The 27396-nt window shown below is 35.2% G+C and overlaps 3 protein-coding genes across 6 annotated transcripts in view; all 3 read right to left on the bottom strand.

Moving 5' to 3' along the window:
* Positions 1-429: 429 nt before the first annotated feature.
* Positions 430-6662, bottom strand: LOC108977770 (arylsulfatase B). Its single transcript, XM_018947656.1, has 7 exons — positions 6283-6662; positions 3580-3739; positions 3255-3481; positions 2922-3180; positions 1438-1595; positions 626-1379; positions 430-559 (listed from the first exon to the last, which is right to left on the bottom strand). Exons 1-7 carry the CDS (start codon positions 6424-6426, stop codon positions 480-482), a joined length of 1782 nt encoding a protein of 593 aa, XP_018803201.1. The 5' UTR covers positions 6427-6662; the 3' UTR covers positions 430-479.
* Positions 6663-8691: 2029 nt separating this feature from the next.
* On the bottom strand, positions 8692-10164 carry LOC108977733 (battenin-like). Its single transcript, XM_018947590.1, has 5 exons — positions 10018-10164; positions 9810-9955; positions 9585-9743; positions 9200-9524; positions 8692-9123 (listed from the first exon to the last, which is right to left on the bottom strand). Exons 1-5 carry the CDS (start codon positions 10162-10164, stop codon positions 8692-8694), a joined length of 1209 nt encoding a protein of 402 aa, XP_018803135.1.
* A 3113-nt stretch (positions 10165-13277) lies between these two features.
* LOC108977740 (battenin-like) overlaps positions 13278-27396 on the bottom strand; it is a 22441-nt gene continuing 8322 nt past the window's right edge. For all 4 annotated transcript variants that reach the window (XM_018947599.1, XM_018947601.1, XM_018947600.1 and 1 more), the window contains exons 2-5: positions 16064-16423; positions 15848-16006; positions 14244-14583; positions 13278-14169 (exon numbers count right to left, since the gene is read on the bottom strand). In XM_018947599.1, coding sequence (XP_018803144.1) covers positions 13735-14169; positions 14244-14583; positions 15848-16006; positions 16064-16383 — 1254 coding nt within the window. In that variant the 5' untranslated portion in view covers positions 16384-16423 and the 3' untranslated portion in view covers positions 13278-13734. The remainder of the gene's footprint in view (positions 14170-14243; positions 14584-15847; positions 16007-16063; positions 16424-27396) is intronic.

The following is a 27396-nucleotide window of genomic DNA, read 5'->3' as shown; positions in this document are numbered from 1 at the left end:
TATACTCTTTTAAAGACTACTTATTGCTGAGAGAGATATTTTAAAGAGCTTCTGGCTGCACATTTCGCTAAAAATTAGGAGAAAGAGCTGACTAAAAATATTCATTCTGATCTTATATGAGTCCTATATATCGGCAATGGCTTAAGAAGTGAGAATCATACAATATTATAGTCAATAATGAAGTCCTTCGTTTTCATTTTTTTTTTAATGAGCAAATAACGCCTTTTCCGACGCAATTTCTGCTTTTAATGACCTTGCGTTTCCTAATCTTGATAAAGTACGAAACTTTTTGATAAAGTACGAAACTCGTATTTAGGAAACTTCTATGTAAAAATTCTTATATAAGATGAGAAGCGCCATTTCACTGCAGTCACTGCTACGCAATCGGTTTGAACCAGAATTTATAACCGTTTTCAATGTTTAGCTTTAACTCTAATATTTATTGCATCCATTTTTTTTAACATAACCTATTTCTTCTTTTAAGTATGTTCCTTGTTTATGCCTTCGACTGAAGTAGCCGCTTCGCAGGGCATACCGTAGAGACCACAAACGAAAAACTCTGCAAGCAAATTAATATTATTTTAAAAAATATACAACACAGTAACTGCAAGTATTCACAACTTACCCTCACTGGGTGAATCTTCTAAAAAGTTCGACCACAGGCAACGATGACGTGAAGGACTATACTCAAAGCTACCTCTACGGTTAGCCAACGGCATAGCGGTATCTCTATACTGTTGCACACGTCTACGCATGCGTTTTAGTATTTTCTTATACTCGTTTAACGAAGCTAAATTATTACGTTCACAGGGATCAACGGCCACATTGTAGAGACATTCTTCCCATAACGGATTGCAGCCGCGTTGTACGCCATTGCCACAATCCACCGTGGCTTCGTTACGCAGTTGATTGACATGTCCGCGCTGTAATTCGTTGTCATCATATCTTTGCAAAACCTGCGAGGTTTTTGCGCTCTTCACTGCTGCAAAGTAATCGACGCTACGCGGATCCGTATCGTATAGTTCACGATAGGTGAGCACATTACTGAAACGTCCAGCAGCTGTTGTGCCATTCACATACTTCCAGTCGCCTTGCTGTAACGCCACAACATGCCACACATCGTCGAGGTAATGCACTATTTCACGGGTGAAATTTTCAGTGTTTACATTATTTGCTGCGGCGCTTAGTGCTGGCCACAAATTCAAACCATCCAAACGCAACGCAGTTTGATCAAGCGGTATATTGGCGGCAGCGGCTAATGTTGGTAGCCAGTCACCTATATACATGGTTGGGCGAAAGAGTGAGCGACGCTGCGCAATTAGTGGACTCCAAATGGCGCCAGGCACGCGTACACCACCCTCCCAGGCGGTATTCTTTTGCTGTGAAGAAAGTATAAATGAAGAGACTTTAAGAAGACTAGTTTCATCATATCCATACCCCTTTGAAAGGCCAATTCGATGCCGAGTTTGCGAATAGACCAACTGAAGGTCCACCATTGTCAGATTGAAATATTACTATGGAATTCTTAAGCATATTGGCTGTTTCAAGTGCGCTTATTACACGACCAACACTCTGGTCCAGTCGTGAGACCATTGCTGTTGAGGAGACAAACCAAATAGTATTAAGTGTTTCAATGTAAGAAAGATGTATGGAGTCATATGTATAAGGTTCACGCAAGTGAGGAAAGTTCTCTGAGCGCCATTCACTTGGGAGTGGTCAGAAATGATACTTTTATATATGGCTCAAGCAGTTTACGACTTCCGCACTTAAACCAAGTATCCTCAGAGTAGCCAAAGAACATTATTTTGCGGGCGACGTGAAGTTAGAAGGCGAACCGTCCCTCCCCAGAGTTGTGCGCTGGGCTTGGAACCTTTCTACATGAAAAATACCCCTAAGGAAATGAAAAAAACAGCCTCGGATGAAACAAATTAAATCGGGTTTAAAAAAATTTTATACCAATGGCGCAAATAGACTATAATTTAATTAATAAATTTTAGTTTTATAAAATTGATTTCGTTTTAGGAATAAATTTGCTTCAGATTTGACATTCTCATAATCGAACTTCTGTCGACGATTGTCTGTGATAAGATCAAAAGTCAATAATTACAGTAATTAGGAATCTTTTAAACAGTCGTGAAACTCGCAATTTGGCTCCCATGTCCCTCTCGACAGTCATATTTTCGAAGTCGTAGATAATTTCACCTTTCTTGGAACCAACATTAATACCAACAACAACGTCAGCCTCGAAATCCACTCAGAATAATTCTCGCTAACAGCTGCTACATCACAACGAGTAAGCAATTTTAAGTAAACTCATCTCTCGACGAAAAAACCAAAAACTAAACAAGTCACTCATCTTTCCTGTCCTTCTATATGGTGCGGCTCATTATCTGATATGATAGCCTTAGGACGAAGAACTATAATCCGTTGGAAAGACCAGGTGCAGAATTATCTGGCTACACTTGTAATATCCAATTGGGGTCAAACTTTGAAAGGGAGGAAAGACTGACGCGCTCTAAGAAGAAGAAGAAAGAGAAGGAGGGAACTTTGAGCTGTTTCGATCGCATAAACGTTCAAATATACCTTCAAGAATAACTGGAAATTCTACTCAATTGAAAGCTATTGTAATACTAACCATCGCAAGCTCATTTTGACTTAAAGAAAGCAAGGTACATGTGGCAACTCAGCCAATTTTTTTTATATCTCGAAACTGTCTGTATCTTCTTCGGCTTGTAATCTCGTTCCAAAAAGTTTTTTTGTAGTCGCGAAAAAAATTTTTTTTTTCTTAAATTAAAACTATTTCGTATTTAAAATTAATACTAGTTTTTGTTTCGTACCCCTAAAACATATGTGCAATTATTTCCCCAACAAAAAAAAATCACTCAAACGACAGCGAAGTAAATACTATAAACTGCGCTCACCTGCATATTTGCGTCGATTTGGATCTTTGATGTAGTTGAACTTTTCAATATCTTCCTTTGGCGCCTGTAAGGGCTCATTAACGTTACCAGTATGCACCGCCAAGTGGCTCAGTAAGAGTAAAAGCGGCTTCGTGTTATTATTCCCAAGTATTATACGCTCAGCTTCGTCGGTAAGTAGATCTGTCATATAAACACCGCGATCGGCGCATTCAAGCTGCAAATTGCGATAGAAGTCATAGCCCATGGAGTAGTGCGGTAGCTTGAAAAATACAATAAGCAGAAAGCAAAAATCAAATACATTTTTAATAACATACTTATGACAACTAGACCAACCGGCATTTGGCTGCGTCGCTGATAGTAATCAATAAAGCCTCCCCAATAACCGTAGTGATTGTCGAAACCTCTGTATGTGGGCGTGAATTCACGTTTTGCAAAACCCAAATGCCATTTACCCACCAGATTGGTGGAGTAGCCAGCTTTTTGGAAAATTTCGGGCATAAGCGTTAAGTTCGTTGGCAAGCCCCATGGTTCCTCGTTGCTTATAACAAAGTGTTGTGTGCCTGTGAGTTCAATGTAAGCAATTTGGTAATAAAGAATGACGTCATTGAAGAAGAAGAAAAATAAAAAATTAATTAATTGTTCGAAAGAATTTACCTACCTGTGTGTATCGGATAGAGTCCGGTCATTAAGGCACCACGTGATGGCGTACATATTGCCGGCGTATATAAGCGGTTCAGTATCTTACCATGATAGGCCAACGCATCGATATTTGGTGTCACAAATTCGTTAGAGCCGCGGAAGCTAACGTCGTCGAAACCCTGAGGAAAGTAAAATAGTTTCAGCTAAAAAACAGCAAGATTTTTGAGATGTTAATGATATAGTTAAACTTTCTACAGGGAAATTATGTACTTCTTCTTTTTTTTACTGGCATAGACAGAGCTTACGCGGTTAATACCCAAAAAGTGTCTCATTCGAGGCTGTTTTTATATTTTCTTTGGGTGTGGGTACTTGCGTTGCGGGTTCCGAACCCAGCACAAAACTCTTTGGAGGGGATGTTGCTCCTTCTAACTTTAGCTCGGATGTTCTTTGGCTACCCAGAGGATACTTGGTCTAAGACCGGCAGTCGTGAGCTGCTAAGGTCACATGTAAAATAAACGTTTCTGAGCGAATAGCGCTCAGCGAAGTTTGCTCCCCTTACTATTATTTGAGATAATTGATTATCCTACTCAACAAATTTGCAGTAAAAGTTTACGACTGATCTGGTAAGAGGTCTGTGTGGTATTAGAGATTTCGTGATTATGAATTTGAGTTAAAAAATTTTCCTTTACGTACAGTTATTTTTATCATTTTATTATATGTTGCTGATTTGACCCACACATCACTTGAATACAACACAAAAAAATCTTAGTGTTAGGAAATTTTTACTATCATATTCGGTTTTAACAACAGGCTCTCACATCAGACTCGCAAAATGACTGTCAACTAATGTTAGATTCAATGCAAGCTCTGTTCCACAAGAGTAGCTGAAATCGACATTATTTCCGTCCAACGTAAAAGAGTCCTGTCGAATAGGTGGCGTAGCTGAAATAGAAGTAAATTTAGGTTTAAGCCGTGACCTAAGGTCACAACGCAGTACAAGGTTTATAAATTCCAGTATCCCTCCAGTATAGCATCCATGCTACTGAGTCGATGTGATCCCTATTCGGATATATAGCATCCGTTTCGGATAAAACTCAACTAAAAATGTCAGAAGAATATTTTCATAGTATTCATTAGTTGTTTGGAGCTATCTAAAACTTCTTGGTATCTTCATTAATACTTCACAATCCATTAATATATTTATGGATATAAGCGAAAATTTCAACTTCAAGTTTACAAAAGCTGAGTAGCAAAAGAATGTAGGAATTCTACAGCGATTTCCCTGTTAATAAAAAGTGAAGTTTTCACGAAGTGTAGTTTTTGAGCTGAGTTGGTTCTGGTGCCATTCGTTCTCAGGAAAACTGCAAGTAGTTATAAGAACTACAGCATCTTCTCAATATGTTGATGTTACATATTGCAAGTGTCGCCAATTTGCTTCTTCCAATAGACATATAGGAGTATATAACTGCTTATATGTATATTATACTCTTAAATTTCAGATATATACCAGAATATTTAAGCTTCGGCCGAATGACTGATAGTTTACTGGGCCATATCTCATACCAATGTGTAACTAAAGGGTGATGGTACAGCTATATTAGTGTGGGTAAAAAATAGTAAAACCTTCAACAGAAAAAACCACGTCAAAGCATTTCAAAAATCAAAGTTATGTTAATAGTTTTCTTCTATTATCGAGGTGTGGTGCACTCCGAACTCCTTTCGACTGGCCAAACTCATCGGCAAGGAATATTTGAGTGTCATGGGTCGTTTGCGCGAAGCTATCCGTAAAAAGAGGCCGGAATTATGGGCCGACTACTCTTGATTTTCGGACCAAGATAATGCAACGTCGCATACTGCGTTGACTCTTCGTGAGCCCTTCGTTAAAGTTTCAACCAATAACGAGTTGCAACCACCGGATCAACTTGATTTAGTTCCGTGTGATTTCTGGCTATTCAGCAAACTCAAACGACCGCTTCGGGGAAACGCTTTGAGTCAATTGAAGACACTAAACGTAAATCGCTACCCGCATTGAAGGCTATTCCGGAAATTACAGTTACTAAAACTGTTTCGAGGATTGGAAAAAAAGTTGACATAAGCGCATTAAGGCCAAGGGAGTTTACTTTGAGGGGGACAAAATAGTTTTTAAAGAATAAATTAGGAATTGTTAAATTATGAGCAAAGTCTTACTATTTTTTGCTCACAGTAGTATACGCACAGATCTAACTATCTACGCGAAAGTCATAGCATTGAAATGGCATATGAAAGGTTGATTTCTTTTACGATGGCCTTTTTACTTATATTGTTTTTGGAACTAATCAGCTCAACTACTTCAAATGTGTCCTTTTATAAAAGTTCTTTCAACATTTACATTGATTTGTGAAGACACATTTTGTCTTAAATATGGAATGATCTATAGTCATTAATTTTTGGAAAACACAAAACCGAAGTCATTTATATTCCGTACTTTTTCCTTTTTCGCCCTTTTTCGAATTGTATATTTTTCACTTATTTTTTCAGTTGTGAATTTTTTACACTACAACTAGTGGATTTCCATGAAATAGTCTTTTTAGGTATTCCAATGCAACTTTAAAAAGGCTTCATGGTAATTCCGTTAGATTATGCCCACCTTGTCTCTTTTTTTTATACCCTTACAATGCACTATTTTCTAAACACAATATCTTTTATACTTTTCGACACAGTTAAGCCAAACTCAAATATTTACCAAATCATCGGCGAGTATGAAAATAATATGCGGCTTCTCTGCATTTTGTTCCACATTACTATCAGCGACGACTAGTTGAAAATTGATAAGAGCAAAACCGACAAATGCGTAGCTCCGTAAACAGCTCAAAGCATAGCATAACATGTCAATTTCACTATCAATACAGGTTGTAACGATGACGTATACGTTCAGCGAGTTAATTCAAGTTCAAGTGTTTCAATTTTGATTCACAAATTGGTTAACTTTTGTTTTTATGTTGCTAGTGTTGTTTAAGTTCATTCACCAGTTTGGCGCGTCGAAGTCATTTGACGTTGTTGCTTACTCAATTACGACTGAAACGTTGATTTAATCGAATTTTAATGTTAAGCATCTGCGGTGGCTGTGAGCTGTGTTCGGCGATTCAAAAGCTTAGCACTGAGCGCTATATTGTGTTGTGTTTTGATAAAAGCGCAATTTTTAATACGCTTTAATAAGCCTCGCTTGTATATATGTTTGTAACTTTTCCAGTGGTACTAAAACTTAGAATATTTGAGCGAACTAGCTCACCAAAGAGCTGCGCTTAAAGGGAGAGTTCGTTTTAGAGGCTTCAAAAAATCGGTTTTTTGAGTATAATTTTGGGAGAAAAAGAATTAATTGATTAACACGAAATTTATAGGCTAAGCTGAGCTATGTTGTGTGTAGTAACGATTCTTTTACATATTTATGGCTCAAGAATCATAAACTGATTGTGCAAGATGAACTTCAGGTTTCATGAAATCTCAAAAAAATTACCCACAATATCAAAGCGTTAGTTTAGTTCAAAATTTTAGGAAATGCAACAGGATTGCAAACACTATCTCTTTTATGCCTTATGCTTCTTTGAACATTATAGAATCAAAAACACTATATCTGCATGCGACAAAAAATTGTTAATCAAGAGGGAGCAATCGAAGATGTCCATCTTTATGTAATCAATTTTAAAGCTGTGTTTTGAACGAGTTATTAGCTCAAATCAGATGTTTAGGCCATCCAACATACTTTGTAAAATTATGCTCCAATGATCTCAGCTGGTTAGATCAATGAAAAGCTTTGTTAAGGGGTCAGAAGAGTCTTCTTTTTTCAAAAAAAAAAAAAAAAATAAAAAAAATTTTTTTGCATTTTCTGTTCCCTTATACCCTAAGAATTAATGTAGAAACCCACTTTACCATTGGAAGGTTTCGGAAAAGGCAAACAACTTTAATAATACCGCTCGACGTTCGGAACGCGCGGAGTGAACACCTCAAACTTTAAATGCGTTTTTTTCTCAAAACATACTTTTTTAAACTGGCGGTCATGATTCCGGCCGAACTACACAACCGATTTGTTTACTGTTTTTTTTTTAATGTTCGCAAAATGCCTGGGTATCGCCCCTATATTTTTTACAATTAATGAAAATTGTGTAAAAAAATATGGGGAAAAATTAAAAAAAAAAAAACGTTAATTAATCAACACTTTTTTATAATTCTATTAGGGACGATAACCATTCACGTACTTTTTAAGAATAAATTGGGTTTTTGTGTTTCAGATGATCCAAACGTGAGAAATCGTGTCCGCCATTGAAAAAACGCATCTCATTCACCCAGCCATTTCTCCAACAGATGTTATCAAAAAATTCCAAAAAAAATTTGTTTTTACCCCATGAAGTGTGAAAAAAGTTCCATTCTATAATAAAAATTTCAATGAAAAAAAATGTCAAAAAAAAAAAACAGACCAAATTAACCTACTGACCCTCAATAGCCGTTGGTATGGCTGATGTTGATCCTAGTACGCTCGATATATATAAGACCCAAAGACTTATTGAAAAGTATCCAGTAATTTTGAGTTGACATTTCATGGTAAAATGCTCTAATGAAGTTTATAAAAAATAATAACGATGTGTTTGGCGGTAAAGAGAAGGGCCATTGGTGACGTATTGAATTCCTGAATCGGGGTAGTTCTCATCTTCATATAGTGATTTAGATCGAAAATCAACCATAATTTGAATCAGAAGAAGGAAAACTTCTTCTGGATAATGTAACGATGTTCGATGTTATATAGTATTAAACACTATTGATTTTGCCTTAAAGCATATCAAAAGTATAACTTTACGTATAATAATTTATATCTAAATATATACCTAAAAGAATATCTAAAAGTATATCAGAAAGTATAGCAAAAAGTAAGCTTGTTTAAAATATACACATATTATACTTTTTCGTAGAAGAAAAACAGAATGCACTACATATTTAAAAGTATATCTGAAATTATACCCAAAAGTATACCTGAAGCATACCTATAAGTATATAATAAAGAATAACGAAAAGTATATCTAAAATATGTATATTTATACTTTTTACAGAGAATAAAACTACAACACATCTTATAGTCAGCATTTATTTGGAGCATTAGCTCTTACCAGCTACTCCGCGCATGCACATCAATATCACATATTAGATTGTGGACGGGAATAGCGAGCATACCAGCGGCTATAATGCCATACGAGTCTGCTTGTGCCACCATGCCGATGGCATATTGACGTCGCTCTGGTGGCACCACTTTCGACATGTGATAGAAGGTGTTCACATAAGCGCCACCGCCAAGCAAACCCTCCCACAGCACAAACACCAAGATCAACCAAAAGCTGGGTGTGAAAAAGTAAATCGCTTCCAATGTGAAGATCACAGCATTGACGCATTGTAAAATTGCCATGGGCCAGATAAGCGTGAAGTGTATTATATTGACGGAAGAGCGCGATATAAATACACCGATTTGATAGTCAGTGCTAATCCAGCGATATTGTGTGGGCGGTGAGATGAAAGTATGCTCGAAATATACCAACTCGTACTGAAAGTGTAAGAGAGATTGAAATATCGGTTTTGAGGAGTTAAGAGTAATAAAAAAATTTTAAAGTTTTACGCACCAAACCCATATTGATGAAGTACTCCGCAAAATAGACCAAAGAGAGTGGCATAAAGAATGGCAGCAGATTCTTGAAAAAGTATATTAGCTTCTCCTTTACTGTGAGCACATCTTGTGGCACCAGCTCGGCTGATTCAGTGCGCACCAACGCCTTTTTCGGATTTCGCAGTAATAACCAAAACGTCAAAGCTTGCAAAGTGGGCACATATAGGAATACTAACATGGCTTGCTGCGGTGTCAATTTGAAATCAATGAGCAACGTATAGGTTAGAGCGCCGATTATGCCGGCGCCACCAGTGCCAGATGACCAAGTCGAAACCACATCGCTTGCCATCACATATATAGATATTATACTTAAATGTAAGTATAAAATTCATCCTACTCACTTATTGAAACTGGATGAGTAGGCCAGTAGTGTGCTCTCGCCAACACCGCAACTGGCCGAGGTGAATATTATGCCGAGGAAAGCCAGCCACTCAACATTTGCCAGCGCGACAGTTATGAAACTGAACACCGTTAAGCCGATAGCGAGCCCCATACGCACACTAATATTTGTTATAATATTTTGAGATTTTCAACATATACGTGTATTTGCCATGCCATGCACTCACTTGACCCAGAAGGGCAGAAATGGTGCCAGAAACTTCACCAGGAATGAAGGTATTATATCGGCTAACAATACGGCGCTGGTGGACATCTTATTGCACCGTCGTTGTGTGCTGTTTGCTGGTAACTCCAAATATTTACTTGCTTCAGCCTTCAAAGTGTGTATGTGTGAAAAGTTTCAGTTGAAATATTTTCAATCTCAATAATACACACCTCGTTTTCAAAAGCTGATATGATATCATGCGCCGCGGTCAGCATTACAACATAACCGTAATTGTTGCATAGACCCAACAACCAATAAGCTACGAGATCACGCCAGATACCTTTGTCTTTAGACGGCGTTGAGACTGCGTCGTCCATGGTTGATTGAGAGATATAAGTTGTAGTTCGTTTAGTTAGTTAATAGAGACTTCGAGTTAAACTTAAGAAACTTTCCGTGGGACTTTGTTTGTTATTTATCTCTTTTAAAAGAAATTCGTTGAAAGTTTAGAAATTTTTCTTAAATGTTTTTTGAATTATTCATGTTTGACTTTTTTCAACAAATCTATTTCATTTTGTTTTTTCTTTTCTGCTGACAAGGTTGCAAAGTTGGAAAGCTATTGCATAATACTTTTCAAGCAACGAAACCAAGAACTTCGATAACACTGAACTCAATTATTAATTAGTATATTAACGTGCAGGATGGGATAGATACCGAGAATTGAAGAGGGAAGCGAGATGCATTTGCAATCAAAAAAACAAATAGTCCGAAATGTGTGAGAAGAGCTTGATAAGCTGGCCGACAAAAGTATTGCTTGAAAATTCTTCGAAAATATGCGCCGATTAAGAGGAGGTTTCAAGACCACAGCGTATTCTTGTTAAACCCCCCGAGGTAATATGGTGACTCATGTCCAGAGCATACTGAAATCATGAAAGGAACATTTAGCAGAAAGCATAACACCAGGAGATGGTGAACCGATTCCCCAATCGATGACGATTGAGCGGACGTTCTATTGCCCGATCATGATGAAGTTGGAATAGCAATTACCCGACTGAATAGCAACAAAGCGGCGGGGATTAACCAAATGGGTAGATAGAATCGGATTAGCCATACATCCAAATAAAACTGAGTTGGTTTTATTTACTAGGAAATAGAAAATCCCTGATGTTACGCTCACTTCGCTGGAAGGCTCTATTCTCCAGTCAGTGCAAAAGCGTAAGTATGGCTTTTACTGGATACGAAGCATAAAGTATGGCTTATTCTGTGCAAGAAGCTGTCATGGAAGCCAAACATTGAGAAGAGAGTTATGCTGTTGTAGAAGAGCAATTTAGATGCGGTAGAGCATCTCACCAAGAGTGGTGTTCTAGCTCAATGAAACCGTAGTAAAGCCAATTATACTTTTTGCAACAGTAAATATAGCTAGTAGGTTCTTTACGGCAAGGCTGCTACTAGATTTAAAGAAGCTACCTTTAAGAGAGGTCTCGGGGAATTCTCCACCACTTCGATTCCATTCCAAACAATTTAGATCACTGCATAACGGAACTGTATCCTGGTGGTATCCTTGCCTAGGATTTGTAGGTGGGGCGAAGACGTTTGAGAAGAGATGCAGTTAGCCTTTTCACAGATAGATCGAAGTTAATACGGAGGGTAGGAGGTGGAGTCTTCTGTCGGGAGCTTACAATCAACTCTAGTTTTAGGTTATCAGACTACTATTGCGTCTTTCAAATGAAGGTGGTAGATATAATATTTGGTATTTGATTCGAAGTGCAGACTTCGAGTGCCGAACGGCTACACTTGCTTTGACCTCGCTGACTCTGCGCTCAAAACTACTTAAGGAGTGCATGACATCATTAGCAATAGTTTCTAGCTTTTTCCACATAAGATTTGTATGGGCAGCGCAATCGCCGGAAACTGCAAAGGCGACGAATTTGATTTGGAGAGCATCCTTAGCCAATTTCATCCGAATGAATGCAGGCCAGTTTTCTCCGGCGTTGGACCCTTGGACCTTCAGAAAGCCAACAGCCAGAACTTGTACAACCCTTCTACCCAAAATTTAATCGAAACAGGTGCTCCAAACTTCTTGCAGTTTTCAAAGTCAATCTCGCTGCAGTTCTAGGTATTCTGACTGAACACTTGACGGACGCTCTTTGCGAAATGAAATCATCTTGTTACTGTCTTCTTTATTGGAAGGCTTTTATCAGACCGAGAGTCAAATATCTCGATAAACACAGCTTTGGTGAACCTAATACTGACCTCCTTAATAAATTTGTGTCGATGTCAAAACGCTTCATTGTTTTATGAATTTATAAACTTTAAAGAATCTTTGGGTGACACAAAGTACACATATCTCTCCAAGTGAGATTCAACAATTTTTGGACCCAACCTATGACCTAACCAAACCTAACGGCTTAGCTCTGATAATCTGATAATACACGAGACGAGTTATCAGCGAATATAAATTTACTCTTCATACTTTTAGCTCTTATATTCATAATCTCTTATTCATATAAGCAATACAACGTATTCAAATTAAAGGTGTACATATATATGTAAGCAAATATCTATTATTATTGATGGACGTGAAAGAAAAAATCATTCTTAAAAATTCAAAATTTGAATTTGTATTTTATATTTAATAAATTAACAGCCGCTGCTCATTCGACAAAAATATACACGAAGCAAATATGAAACTAGAAATTATGTTGCATATTTTTAGGCTGCTTCTTGGTACTAAAACAAGATACAGTTACGATGCCCTATAGGAAATATTTAAGTTAGATCATATCGTTTCTACGGTCGACTTAAATTATAATTTCTCTGTCTCTCTCTCTCTCTCTCTCTCTCTTTTTCTCTATCTCTGTTACTGTGAGTCTTCCACGTCTCGAAAAATAACAAGTAGAGCTTAGCTGACAACCGCTACTGTTACACCCATTATTTTTTACTACTATACTTATTTACTAAATTCTGCACACAAAAATATATTTCTTACCAGCTGACATAGAAGAAGAATTATTCTGATGGCCTTACTCATTTGCTGAGATATAATAACACATTTAATGCCTAGAGCTTTCGATTTATACTTTAGTAGTCGCTGGTCTAGTAGACGACAGTATCACCTATTCGGAATGGCGTTATCTACAACTCTTGCTCATTCGATTATCTATTGTCTCGACTAAAATCAAGAGGTGTTTTATAGGGACTAAAATATGATATGAATTATATTTATTTTTATGTTAAAATATTTCTTCACTAAACCATATTTATGTGTCCTTAAATACTACATGAAATTGAGAACATTTTGTGAGACACCATTCCTCGGTGCTGAGGCTGAATAAATGGTGTTCGACGTTATATTCTGCATAATGGATTTGTTATAAAAAATATTGTTTTGGAAATTCTTTGAGCAACACGAAGGCATTTATATTCATCGTTTCTATCAGGAATAAATGAAATAAATATTTTCTCGCACATTTTTGTCATTTATCACTAATTTTAGCTAGTGAATTCTTTATTTTCCTTTCTTTTTCTTTACAAACTATTTTATAAATAATAATTTTTTTCAAATTACAGAGCTTTCAGTACAAAGCTCTAGTATGCAAACTTTGCAAATCGTTTATATTTTAATTTATTTTAATACCAGTATGTTATGACACATTAAATTCCTGAATAGTCCTTTATTGACAACTAAAGTCGAATAAATTATCTGCTTAATTATGTATGTAGGTATGTAGGTTGCTTTTTTGTAAGTAAACCTCAAAGCTTTAAGCACAGCATGCTTAATAATTATATGTTTCTGGATGTCATGTGAAACCTTTGATTCTAACAACAAGTTAATGCAATAATACAACAAATTGTGATCAAAAATGATCAATTCTTAATAATACTAACTTAGCACTGACTTAGACTATACACAAAGCAATCAGCCCACCCTAGTTTGTGACGCTTACAGCTCACCACACCACTTTCCGAGACCCAGCCGGTAGCGAGCATATTGCATTATGTAAAGGAATGGCCAATAAACCGGCCAATGCTATGCCATAAGCATCCGATTGTGTGACCATAGCCATAGCAAAGCGCCTGCGTTCGGGCTTAATCTCTTTAGACATGCGATAGAAGGTGTTTACATAGGCGCCACCGCCCAGCAAACCCTCCCACAGTACAACGACCAAAGTGATCCAAATAGTTGGCGTATAGAAATATATAACTTCGGTGAGGAAGTAAGCAACATTGACCAACTGAAAGACAGCCATAAGCCAGATTTTGTTGATCTTGTATAGATTGACCGATGAGCGTGAGATGAAGACACCAATTTGATAGTCCACATTGAACCAGCGATATTGTGAGGCCTGCGACAGCGTGCTGTTTTCGAAGTAGACCAATTCAAACTGTTGGATAAGAAAGTGGGGGAATGATAAGATAAGTAAAAGTAAGTCATTCCTTTTATTTTGTAGTCACTTACCAAACCCTGATTGATGAGATACTCAAAGAAGTAGACCAATGCCAGCGGCAACATATACGGCAGTAGTGTTTTAATGTAGATCAACTTCTGTTTGAAACCACGCAATGGTTTTTCATCATGCACCAATTCCTCTGTTGATTCGAGCGCTGAGTTGGTCAGCGGAATTATTGTGGGTTTGCGTAGTATTATCCAGAAAGAGAATGCTTCTAGCGCAGGGAAAAGCAGCATAATCAACATAGTATCACGTGGACTGACATTAATTGCACGAAGGGAAGCATAAGAGAGAGAACCAATTACACCAGCACCACCAGTACCGGATGACCATGTGGAGACGACATTTCTGCAATAAACAAATTTCAAATTTTGTTAAGATATGAAGGGGATTCAATATAAACACAACGTTTTCATGCCACAATAGAGAAGAATGGACCAATGTTTTGTGATCGACAGTTCCAACAGCGAATCTACATAAGTATTTACTGCACGATCAAAAGGTGAAACAGGGCTTTTTCTGTAGCAAATCATACGCAGAAGGTAGTTTCAAGCTAAAGCAGTACAATTCAGCCATCGGGCCGATTGTGGGCATAAGAGAAGGAGCCAAGTGAGTCTGTGCTCTAACCAGCAAGTCCATAAATATTGTAGTGGATAGCCAAGCGGAAATCAAGGCTCGCCTTAGCATCAATACTAAGTCTCATTGCGTTAGGTTACGCAAGCAATAACTAGATTTTCAATCATAAAGGAATAGAAGGAAATAAAAAGGCAGATAAGCTGGCCCGATCGGGATATCGGGTCATAAAGGAATAGAAGAAATTAAAAAACAGACGCTCTATTCCTATCGGAGTCAGCAGGAAACAGAATTCTCTAAGCGGGCCCAGGCAATTCAACCCCTTCAAGAGTTGTTTCAACTAATGTATTATAGAGGAACACCTCAGGTCTTGGAGCACAAGCAACAAAAGGCATATCCCGAAGTAACTTTGGAGTAGTGCGGATGGTAGACCGGCTAAAAACCTCCAACTTCTAGACAAACAGGAGCTTAGTAACATTGTACGGTCATTAAAGGGCAACTACTCTTAGGATCCTATACTCCTATACTATACTAAGAAAATAGAAAAATTGGAGTCGTCGGAATTCAGAGAATGCGCCAAGAATAATGAGACACTGAAACATAGTCTATGCGAATATCGGCTATATGTGAACGGACATATGCCACGGCTCGAAAAGCTATGACTTTAGGAATATTGGTCATCTTGGGTGGAAAAAATACTTTTTTCTCAAAATTCACCGACATTCTGGATAAAACTTAAATTGATTACCATCCGGGAGCCCAATGAGCCAAATGCTTTCCTAAGTTCAGCCGACTGTGGTCTCGAGCTCACGCGCTTTCTTTTTCAAACCAACTTTAGCTATACATATTTCGTTTTCTGAACGAACAGACGAATCAGTAAGTGTAATGTGACGAATAAAAAATTTTACGTTTTACATATTACTTTTAACTATTCATATTTCATGCTTTGGACGAATGGAGGAATCAAATATACTACACTTTACGTCGAAAGGATGAATATACAAATACTATTACAAAATCTATTCTATACGGTACTCACTTATTGAAATGCGACGAATACGACAGGAAAGTCGGTTCACCAATACCACTACTAGCTGATGTAATAACGACACCCAACAAGGCCATCCATTCGGCATACGCAAAGCCTACAAGCAGAAAACCCGTCGCTGACAACAACACAGCAGCCAAAACTTTGAAACTGGAATGAAAAACGATTAATGTTTTCATGTCACCTTCGACAATTCACGGTACTCACTTCACCCAGAGCGGCAGAAATGGTATAATAATTTTCACCATCAACGAGGGTAAAATATCAGCCAACAGTATTGCGCCGGTCGATATCAAATGGCACTTTCGCGTTTCATCGCCTGCATTTTCAACGGTATCATCAGCGTCTGTTTCATCCTGAAATTGTGCTATAATATCGTGTGCCGCACTCAACATCACCACATAACCGTAATTATTGCACAGACCCAATATCCAATAGGCGGTGAGATCACGCCATAGGCTGCGATCTTTTGGCGGCGGATGCGGCGTAACCGGTGAGGCGACAACAACCTCCTGGTCGGCAGACATTTTCGTGAGCGTTTGCTATTTGCAATGTGGCGCAGATGAGCTGTAAAGAAGTTAGTGAGGGAAATTTAGTATGAGTAAATACGTAACCGCTTGTAAATTGAATATGGTGTTATTATTACTTAAAAATTATATATATATAGTGTTTATTATAAACACCTTTCGCTTTCTACTAATATAATAATATTGTTCTATTTATAAATATTATTGTTTGTTTTCATGTCACCGATTATTTTGTGACGCACAGCCACCTGGTTTAAGGTGATTAGAATTCTACGTAGCTCTATTAATGTTAATTGTAGCTACTTTATATTTCTCTATTTAAATATCCGTTTAGTGGTTCACATCACGTTGCTTTGCAGTGCGTTGTCATTTTCGATCTTATTGTACGTCATTGGGGATTCACCCCATATAGAAATGGTTTTGGGCCAGACTTTTATTTTAATTTATAAATTAAAAAAATAATTATGATTAATTTATTAGAATTAAACGTTTTTATACTTATACTTTTTTCAGATCTCATATTATTTAATATCAGACTGTGTATACATATGCCTCAGATCTACCACAGTTCAACTTGAAATAAAGTTCAACTAGAGAGCAGCAAATTAATTAGGGGCAGAAATCGCCTTGATATTCCTACAAGGGCGTTGGCAATTACCCAAAAACAGAGCAAACGTTTACATTATGGTGATCATTAGTGTCTAATTGGCTAACTTGGACCACGCTGCCTGTTAAGTTTGTATAGCGACAGGGCAGCAAGTTAACTAGAGGCTTTTAAAAGTCTAGGTAGACCTGCTAGGAACGTGGCCATATATCGTTCTACTTAACGTTATATCTTTTAAAGCCTTATTAATGATAAATACTTACTTACTTTAGAGATAAATTTATATTATTCCACCCTTCTACTCTTCTATCAATCACTTTTCAGCCTAATTCTTCCCCTTAATCTGATGCAACCATTCCGAAGCTATCGTGAACCCACAACCATTTAACCAGGTACTTAGAGAGCTTACTCATCACCGGTGATTAGATCCGTACGAACACTTTATTCCGCCTTATAGGATCTGAAAACATCCTTAAAAAAGTTTTTGTTCTTTAATCCACTCTAAAGAATTTTATCTCGAATGCATTAATCATTTATTTCTAATAGTAAAAAAGTTGTTTTTATTCTACACTTAGAATTTTATATCTATTTTTAATTTTTTTTTGTTTTTGGTCTTTGCTCTACACTATAGAATCTTGTCTCCAATCCCCTAATTGTTCGTCATAATCAGTTTAGGGAAAAGTCCCCATACTTTCTTGTTACTGTTGTTTTAGAGCTACAAATAATTCCTGAAATGCCATATCTTTGAGGAATGCTGCCGTGTTGACAGATCTTAGCGGGATAAAATCTGGTTGCCTGTTCCGCTTACGTAGACCCATTGTATAGTATAGTGTATTGGAAACCCACACTTGACTTGACACCCTTTCTGTTTCTCAAGTGCTCATGGTCGTCATGGGTACTGTTGTCTTTCAAAATAGACATAAAAAAACAAGACCGTCGAAAAATAGAGTTTAATCCGTAGTAATATTTTAAGAACAAGACAATCAAGTAATTCATCTAGATAAGTCAGTCAGATTAATCTGTAGTTATATTTTAAGAACAAGATAAATAAGAAATTGGCACTAGAGAAGTCTGTCGTATTAATTTGTAATCATATTTTATTGATTACAAAAAGTTAGTTGAACTTTACTACACTCATGTAATAACGTCAAATATTCATCTTTTCTTGTGTGTATATGTAGGAATCATAAGAGTACATAATGACAGCAGAAAGAAGCAAAATGTAAAATAAATACAAAAATCAACAGAAAGTTCTTTTGCCAAAATTAAGTCAAACTTTGATCTTTATTTATTTTTTTATTAATTTTTGTTTTTTATCAAAATTGCCATTTATCTAGAAAAGTATACGAGTATTCGATTGCATATCTTTACCAAAATACTAATCAAATAATTTAAGAGTGTAAACTTTTCGTCTGGAAATAAAGGCACTAGTGTAATATTAAACTACAAAATAATAAAAGGTCCATAAATTTAGACGAAAATATTAGTTGATTTATAGTCCCTAAATACCATATATGTCAATTAAAAGCCTAATTAAGATTATAATTAGTACAAAAGTGTACTTGTTTATATAGGAACGTGATAAGCATGGAATGCTTACATAATACTATGATAAAAAGTAATTGATTCAATTCAAAAACTTTGTTTCTAAGGCGAGATCTGGCTAATAATATCCGGAAACTATTCGAAAGGAGACTCTACAGTTGAAAGCTGCTGCGAAATATGGTGAACCTAGTTCGAATAACATTATATACACGCCGATAAATCGAATTTATTTATCAATATGGGCAGTAATGTTTCTAGAATCGCTTATATTAATAAAAAGTAGTATTAGATTAGAATCCCAACTGAAATTTACACAAGGAGCTTTCCTTAAGGTTTTAAGGTTTTACTAAAAATCAAAAGTCCAGATAACTAGAACTACGGTGAAAAAATCGTCTGGTTTACTCAAAGGAAATTTCGCTTTCATATTAGTAGCAATTTGTATGAACTACTCAAAAGCAATGGACTCTTCAAATACTCAGCTATTGTTACAATCTACCGAAGGTTGTGAATAAGGGATGAAACATCGACATCAAAGTTATTTTCTCCAAATTAACTCAGTGGTTTAATGAGTGATTAAGTTAAGAATGAGAAAACTATGTATAGTTTAGTTTATATATTTAGCGACATTTGCAGAAAATTTCAGAACGGAAAGTCTTGAAAGATAGACACTTTGTTGGTTCACATATACGGCAATTCGTGGAAGTAGCAAATTTTATCAAAGTTATGACTGTTTCCGAAAGTGTAGCTTGGAAAAGTTTAGTGTTGTTGTTTAAACTTTGAGATTATCAAGTTAGACTATATTCGCAATTGTTTAGATATGTTTTCGGATAATTATGGTGAAAAACAGAGAAAGTTGTTCCACTAGGATCCTAAAGTGATGGAAGAAAGGTATCGAGGTTGATGGGATCGTTTCATTAGTTTCCGCTTTTCTTTAAAATTGTAGAAAATACTTATGCATAATTAATGACAGAAATATTATTTTTTTTTTTTTGTTTAACTGTAAGTGAAAAAAAACTTGAAATTTAAAACTTAAAAAATTTCGATTTTTCAGCCAATATGAAATAATTTAAAGCAAAATTGATTGCTCGAATTGTACTGAGAGGCTAATCTTTGATTTGTAGTTAAAAAAACATGTTTCAAAAATTTATTTAAAATTTGTAAATTTGTAAATTTACGATATAAATCATTAATAGCTAGTTATTGATCATTGAGGCTTTCCTGCTATTATATTGCTAATCTTACCATGAATAAAAAATTTGTTTATATCTTTCAAAATACACAAATAATATCTAGTATCAATTTACTGTCACATATATTACAAATCCAGATACTCATAGCTTTAAATAAATATTTATATTAATTATTTTATCGACATAATTCACTTGCTGAAGTTTATTTTATTTTTACTATTTATTTACTTTCGTTTGTTTATCGGTTTGGCTATACTTTACAAATATAATTCAATAACAATAGAAGGTTATTAGATAAGCGCAAATTCATTGGCAAGTTCAAGTGTTTACATGTATAATCGAGTAAGCACATAAACGCTTTCTTTGGTCATAGCGACCTCTCTGCGTAAACGATATTTTATAAGCACGAATTTAATACGATAGCAATTGGCTGTGGCTAATTGAAGCTTCCGCGCTCGTGCCAATGACCATTTGCCAATAATGTCAATCATAAGTTTAATTGATGTGTGATTATTGCTGCTTGTATAAGCGTGAGAGATAAGTGTTGCGCACGGCGTATGATGAACTAGTGCATGGAGCATAAAATTATGTATGTTTATATGAATATATGCTTGTAAAGCAAAAAATATATAACTTGGCGTCCATCGAAGTACTAATATCCTTCTGCTGCTGCATTTTCAATGGTATAAAAGGGCTTAAAAAAATATTATTCTCGGTTTTGATCGGACAGCTCGCTATAGTAGTTCGATCTGAACAATTTATTTGTAGATTCAAGCGCTGTTTTAGATAATAAGCTATGCCAAATTTCGTAAAGATATCTTTAATACAAGAACTTGATTTTGTTCGAACAGTTTGTATGGCAGCTATATGATAGGGTGGTTCGATCTGCACTATATCATCGGATATTGTAGCCCTTCTTCTAATAATAATAAATGTTGAGTTTTGTACAAATAAAAAAGTTTTCCATACAAGAACATGATTTTAATTGATAAGTTAGCTACATGCTATAGTAGATAAGCACCTACATGCTATAGTAGATAAGCAGCTACATGCTACAGTACACCGATCTAAACAATTTGTTCGCAGGTTACAGCGTTGGCATAGAGAATAAATGTGTCCTCATTTCATGAAGATCTCTTGTTAAATAAAATAGTTTTTCGTAGAAGGACTTAGTTTTGATAGGTCAGTTTATATGGTGGCTATATGCTATAGTGAACCGATCTGAATAATTTTGTTGGGGATTGTAGCATTCCTTTGGAGAATAAATTTGTCCAAATTTCGTAAGTGTATCTTATCAAATAACATACTCTTTCATATAAGAACTTGATTTTTATCGATCTGTTTGTATGACAAACAATTGTGATCTGATATCGGCAGTTCTGACAAATGAGCAGCTACTTGGTCACGAAAGAACGTGTGCAAAGTTTCAGACTGATATCTCAAAAACCCAAGTGCTAGTTCGGGTTTTAATCAGATAGACTGGTGGGCTTGGCTGAACATTTATATACATGTATACTACTTTATAGGTTCTCTGGCATTACATTATGGGTGTTAGAAACTTTTTGGCAATCTTAAAATAGCCTGTTCAGAGTGTAAAGAGTGCATACAGTTTATTTTCTTATAATTAAGCGTATTAACAACGAGTGATCCAAGTAGACTAACTTTTTTCAATAGCCTTTCTATGACAGATCACGAGTGCGTAGTGGCAAGCTGTCATGTTAGTAAGTAGAGAACCTCAAAATGGATCCCCCTTTATTTATTTAGATTGTAAACAATTTTAAATCCAACTTGCGTCAGCTATGGTCTCTGTATAGTGGTTACTTAATTATCAGCACAATTAAACAATTTTCGCTACTTTTTTTGTTATAGTTCAGCTTAAATGACATCACTCTGTACTTGGAGACATTTATTTTCGTTAATTTATAAATTTACTGTCACTCTAAGCTAGAATTTAACCGAAATTCTAACGTAATTCGCACAGTGATAATCACGTTTATCTACCTGCATATCCGCTTGGCAGTGAGAAACGCAAAACTTGCAATTCACTTTTGTATTTAGCCAACTTTTGGATTCGCTCACCTAAGTTAACTGGCTACAGTAGTTTTATTACCTACCTGCTGCGCGTATTTACTGCTTTATATACTATATGTAGCTTTACGACTTAGATTTTGTTTTTGCTTAGCTTGTTTTTAAGCGTTGCTTTTGTTTGTATTTGTCAAGTGTTTGTACATACATAAGTACAGAAATATAAATGTTAATTGACATTTTTTTGCGTTTTTTTTTTGTTTTGTTTTGAAAGCGTAACCAGCTCGCTGTCAGTTGATCGGTGAAGGTAAGTCAAGCTTTCATTACCTGTGCCAAGTGCAAAACACTGCTGATTTGAATTTATAATTAGTTATTGCTGCTGTTATTATTTTTCATATGTACCGTACACATAGCAAATTTGTTTTAAGAATTTAATATATATTTACACATGTATGTACAGTAGAGTGCGACGATTTTTTTCCTTAAAAAAGTCAGTGATTTTTAAGGCGATGTTTAAACAAGCAAGGAAGGACTAACTTCGGATGCAAACCGAACATTTTATACTCTAGCAATGATATATGACTTATTTTAGTTCCATAGTGTCTTAAGCAAAATTCTTCAGAATGATCCCTTCAATATTTCTCACATATGTATTTGGGTTCTGTGTAAATTGACCGCTCTAATGTACATTATTAATAAGTGAATTTGCATAAACAAAACTAGAGTGTGTATAGAGCTTTTTTTAAATATATGTAAAGAAGATAAATAAACTCTGTGACAATATAAAATCATTAAGAAAGAAATCAAACTTTTATGGTCTCACTTTTTTGATATAATTCGAGCATATAGAAACACCCTTACATTCTAAAGATTAAGTTTTGAAAGATGAAAAAGATCATGAAAGCCCGGTGCTCTGTGAATATTTTTTTTAATTTTTTTTTGCGGATTTATTTTTCCAAAAATGTATTAGAATCAGCCTAGGCTCCCGGGTTTTTGTCTATATTGCCATTTAGAATAAGTATAATGTACTCAGTTTGTTCTGTACAAATTCCAGATGATGTAGAGGGTGTGTTTCCCTCTATGCTCATAAGAGAAGTGGCATCTTACTACAAAAAAAGGATACGAATACTGTATCACGTATATAAAGAGTGATCCAATACGAGGTTCCCTACATTACAAAAAAAAAAAAAAAAAAAAAAAAAAAAAAAAAAAAAAAAAAAAAAAAAAAAAAAAAAAAAAAAAAAAAAACAAAAACAAAAAAAAACGCCAATCATAATCTGGCAACTCACAACTTTATCTTGCAGTTTGCTATTTTTGACGCTATGCATACCACGAACGATTTGACATAAGGCATACATTTGTGTTGTCTACAGTAAGTTAAAATATTCATCTCAACCAAAAACTTTTGACGTGGATTAACTCATGAAGAGTGCATAGATGAACTTGATTAAATTTTTGGCGCTGAAGCTTCAACAATGGCCAGTATTAACGATTGAATGTTGAATTCGATCGGAGCCGTAGATCGCTTCATGACGAATTTCGGTAAGGTGAAGAGATTCAATAGCTGCCATTTCATCCAAAAAAAAAAACAACGGTTCGGTGTGATTTGTGCGTTGATGGAAACATTAGTCCATATTTCTTCATAAATGATGCCGCTGAGAACGTAACCGTGAATGGTGACTGTTATCGTGCCTTGATAACCGACTATTTGATGCCTGAAAATTAAGCTTGTCATCTCGGCGAAATTTGGTTTCAACAAGACGGCGCTACTTCCTACACATCGCATCTATTGATGGATTTATTGAGAGAAGACTACGATGAGCAGATAATTTCACGTTTTGCGTCAGTCGATTAGCCACCAAGATCGTGTGATATCACAACGGTAGACTTTTTTCTGTGGGGTTATGTAAAAATCTAAAGTCTATGCCGATAATCTCGCTTCGATTCAGGACTTTCAGCAAAACAAATCGCTTTTCTTTCGCCAATTACCAGTCGAAATGCTCGAATGAGTCATTGAATAATTGACTCAACGGATGGAACATCTGAGACGTTGCCGCGGTCAACATTGGAAAGAGATAATTTTCAAAAAATAATGCCAAAGAATGTTTTTTTGAATGATAATAAATATTCATCATTAATTTTGAAGTTTCTGTGTTTTTGCGTAAAAAAAGTGGTTAGCATCGAAATGAATCACCCTTTAAAAAAAACTTTAAAATTTTTAAAGTGATTACAGTGTCAGTTGCAAACAGACTTAAATAACCTAGTTTCTTGGTGTGATAGAAATGACATGCCACTGAATCTTAAAAAATGTAAAACGATGTGCTTTTCACATAGATCTGTAGACCCTACTTCATACATAATACAAAACTTTCGGTTGGAGCAAGTATGCAGTTTTGTTGACTTGGGAGTAACTATGGACCCCMAACTCAATTTTAATCTTCACACATCTTCCRTGRTTTTTAAAGCTAAAGGTGCTCTTGGTTTTATTAAACGTTGGTCTAAAGAATTTAGAGATCCGCTTACCACGAAAATTCTTTTTACATCTTTGGTGAGGCCTATATTAGAGTATGCTTCCGTAGTATGGAACCCTTATTATCTAGTTCATTCTGAGAAAATAGAGTCCGTTCAAAAACAATTTTTACTTCTTGCCTTAAATCATTTGCATTGGGATTCCAATTTAAATCTTCCCCCTTACACTAACCGTTTAAAACTGATAAATCTTCCTACACTCGCTAGTCGTAGGGAAATGCTTGGTATAATATTTCTTGTAAAACTCATCAATGGGTCAGTCTGTAGCCCATCTCTCTTGTCTGATATTAGTTTTAACATTCCCGCTCGCTCTACCAGGCNACAAACTAAATCTTTAAGGAATTTTATTAAAAATTCATTCGCTGCTTGAACTTTTCATTAGTCATGCCAGAAAATTAATTTCTTTAAATAACTAATTTTTTAAATTTTAAATATTTAAATTTTTTACAATTTTTATACCCTGAACAGGGTATATTAAGTGTGTCACGAAGTTTGTAACACCCAGCAGGAAGCATCGGAGAACGTATAAAGTATATATCTAAATGATCAGTATGTTGAGCTGAGTCGATTTAGCCATGTCCGTCTGTCCGTCTGTCTGTCTGTCTGTATATATACGAACTAGTCCTTCAGTTTTTAAGACATCGTTTTGAAATTTTGCAAACATCATTTTATCTTCAAGAAGCTGCTCACTTGTCGGAACTGCCGCTATCGGACTACTATAACATATAGCTGCCATACAAACTGAACGATTGGAAAAAAGTTCTTGAATGAAAAACTTTTGCATTTGACAAGATATATTCTCCAAATTTGGTATACATTATTTCCTCAGGCAACAATATAATCTCCGATGAAATTATTCAGATCGGCTTACTATAGCATATAGCTGCCATACAAACTGAACGATTGGAAAAAAGTTCTTGAATGAAAAACTTTCGCATTTGACGTGGTATCTTCCCAAAATTTGATATGGATGACTGCTTAAAGTAATAATATAATCTCCGAGGAAATTGTTCAGATCGGGTTACTATAGCATATTGCTTCCACATAAACTGAACACATAGTTACTAAAAGAAATGCACCTGTGAAGGGTATATTAACTTCGGCGTAGCAGAAGTAAACATTTATTTTTTGTTTTCACATTTTTTTATAATACTTTTTTTATTCTATAATTTCCAATAATTATAATTTTTTTTTTTTATTTGAAAACGTTTCATTAGCCATGACAGAAACATTTTTTTTAATGCTTATATATTTATAATTATTAGATGTGTATAAGAGACAGCATTTGATCTAACAGATTCTCTCTTTACCATTAAAAAAAAATATTTTATCTACTCTTAACAAGTAACGTTTAAAAATTATAAACTTTAATCTAATTCTTAATTTTGGCTGTTGAAATTTTTGTTTCTGTAGCTGAGCAGCTTAAGATCGCAACGCTTAAAACTCTCTTGCCTTTTATGACTCGGCTAATTCCGCTCGTTCGCGGATTGCGCCCCGCGCGTCGGTTAGGCGGAAGGAGGGTAATCGTTGGGTATTATTATTATTAAGACAGGTGCTCATGCGGGAAATTCCATGTAACGATTTTATCGGTCAACGGTCACACGCTGTACAACATTCCCCACATATTTTGCCAACTCAAATAGCTTTGCTAACATTTTATTATTATTATCAGGTAATTAAATTCAGGCAGTAAAGTCAAAACAGCTGAAAAACATGCGGTACATCGACTTTCAATAAGCAAAGGCTTTCAGAAAATTCAAAAAAAAAAAAATTATTTTAAAAAGGGTGATTTAAAAACAAAAAAGTACAAGTCTGTTTTCTAGCAAAAAACCAAAACTAAAAAAACAAGTATGCTTCAGATTTGTCGGTTTCCATATAACCTACTTATCTGAAGAAGACTTTTTTCTTTTCTTTTTAGCTTTTGGTGCATACGAGTGCTGTAGGTGCTAAAAAAAACTCGTGATCTTTGTACTGTTTTTGTTTTTACATAGATTTTGAGATCACATTTTACACTTATATAAAATGCAACAACTTCCTCTTTGGCAGCAAATGCTGTTGTTATTGTCTAATATTTGTTCAAAAAAGCAAAAAAATAGCCAAGCATGACGTTTGATAATGAATTGTAAGAATCATTTGTCAATTACGGTATTTAATGAATTCTTTTACTTTGTTGTTTACAAATTAAGATAATATGTATATGCCGATCAATGAAATTTACTTTTTTTGCGACAATTTGTCGTCATTAGCAGAAGAATTCCACCAGTCATAAGAAAGAAGCATAAGAAGAAACACAAAGTGCAATACAAAATTCACCAAAAGGTATAAAAGTTTTAAGATTTTTTTTTGTTAAATTAAATTTTTTGATTAAATGTCATCATACTGGCGGCTGACTATTTTCAGTAAGCTTGCTGTTGTTTAAAATGTATATAACCAATTTTATAACTAATTATGCTTGATCTACATATATACTAATGACTAGCCACTCTAACTTAATATATTATATATTCTATTATATAACCAATTAAGCATGATTTATATCAGTTTTTATTATTTGAATATAAAATCCCTAAGTAATTAATTTTTTCTTTACATAAAAAGATCCGTCACTGGTGCTATTATATAATAATAAATTATTAAATCAAGTTGGGTTATTTCCAGATTTTTGTTGATTTTACTATAATTTGGTTATTATTTTTTATTTATAAGTGAGTTACAATTTTTTTTTTTAATAACTTGAGCAAAGAAAAATAAATTTTGCTAATCTAATTATATAATAAATACGCAGAAGTCCAATAAGGCTACCAGTTGCTAACTAACATACATCTCATCAAAGGTAACATTCGTGGCGTGCCAGCATAGCTTTACTTTCTCACCAATTTTGAGTGGCAAATTGTGACCGCTTAGACTAAAAATTTTGAGAAAGCTATTATCAGGTCACGGATATTTCAAAAAATAGCTCCACGGGATGAAAGGGTTGAAAAGCCGTGATTCGAAAAAAAATATATATATATTTTAATAGCTGGGAATTAATAAAATTTTTAACATATTTTGTTTTTAATATGAAATAAAATAGCTCGCTGCTTGAAATTTTGAATATATTTTTTTCAATTATTAAATTCA

This window comes from Bactrocera latifrons, unplaced genomic scaffold (genome assembly GCF_001853355.1).
Source record: "Bactrocera latifrons isolate USDA-ARS-PBARC rearing strain unplaced genomic scaffold, ASM185335v1 scaffold_95, whole genome shotgun sequence".
Lineage (NCBI taxonomy): Eukaryota > Metazoa > Arthropoda > Insecta > Diptera > Tephritidae > Bactrocera > Bactrocera latifrons.
Note: the sequence above shows the minus strand (reverse complement) of the source record. Positions and strands in the feature narration are given on the sequence as shown.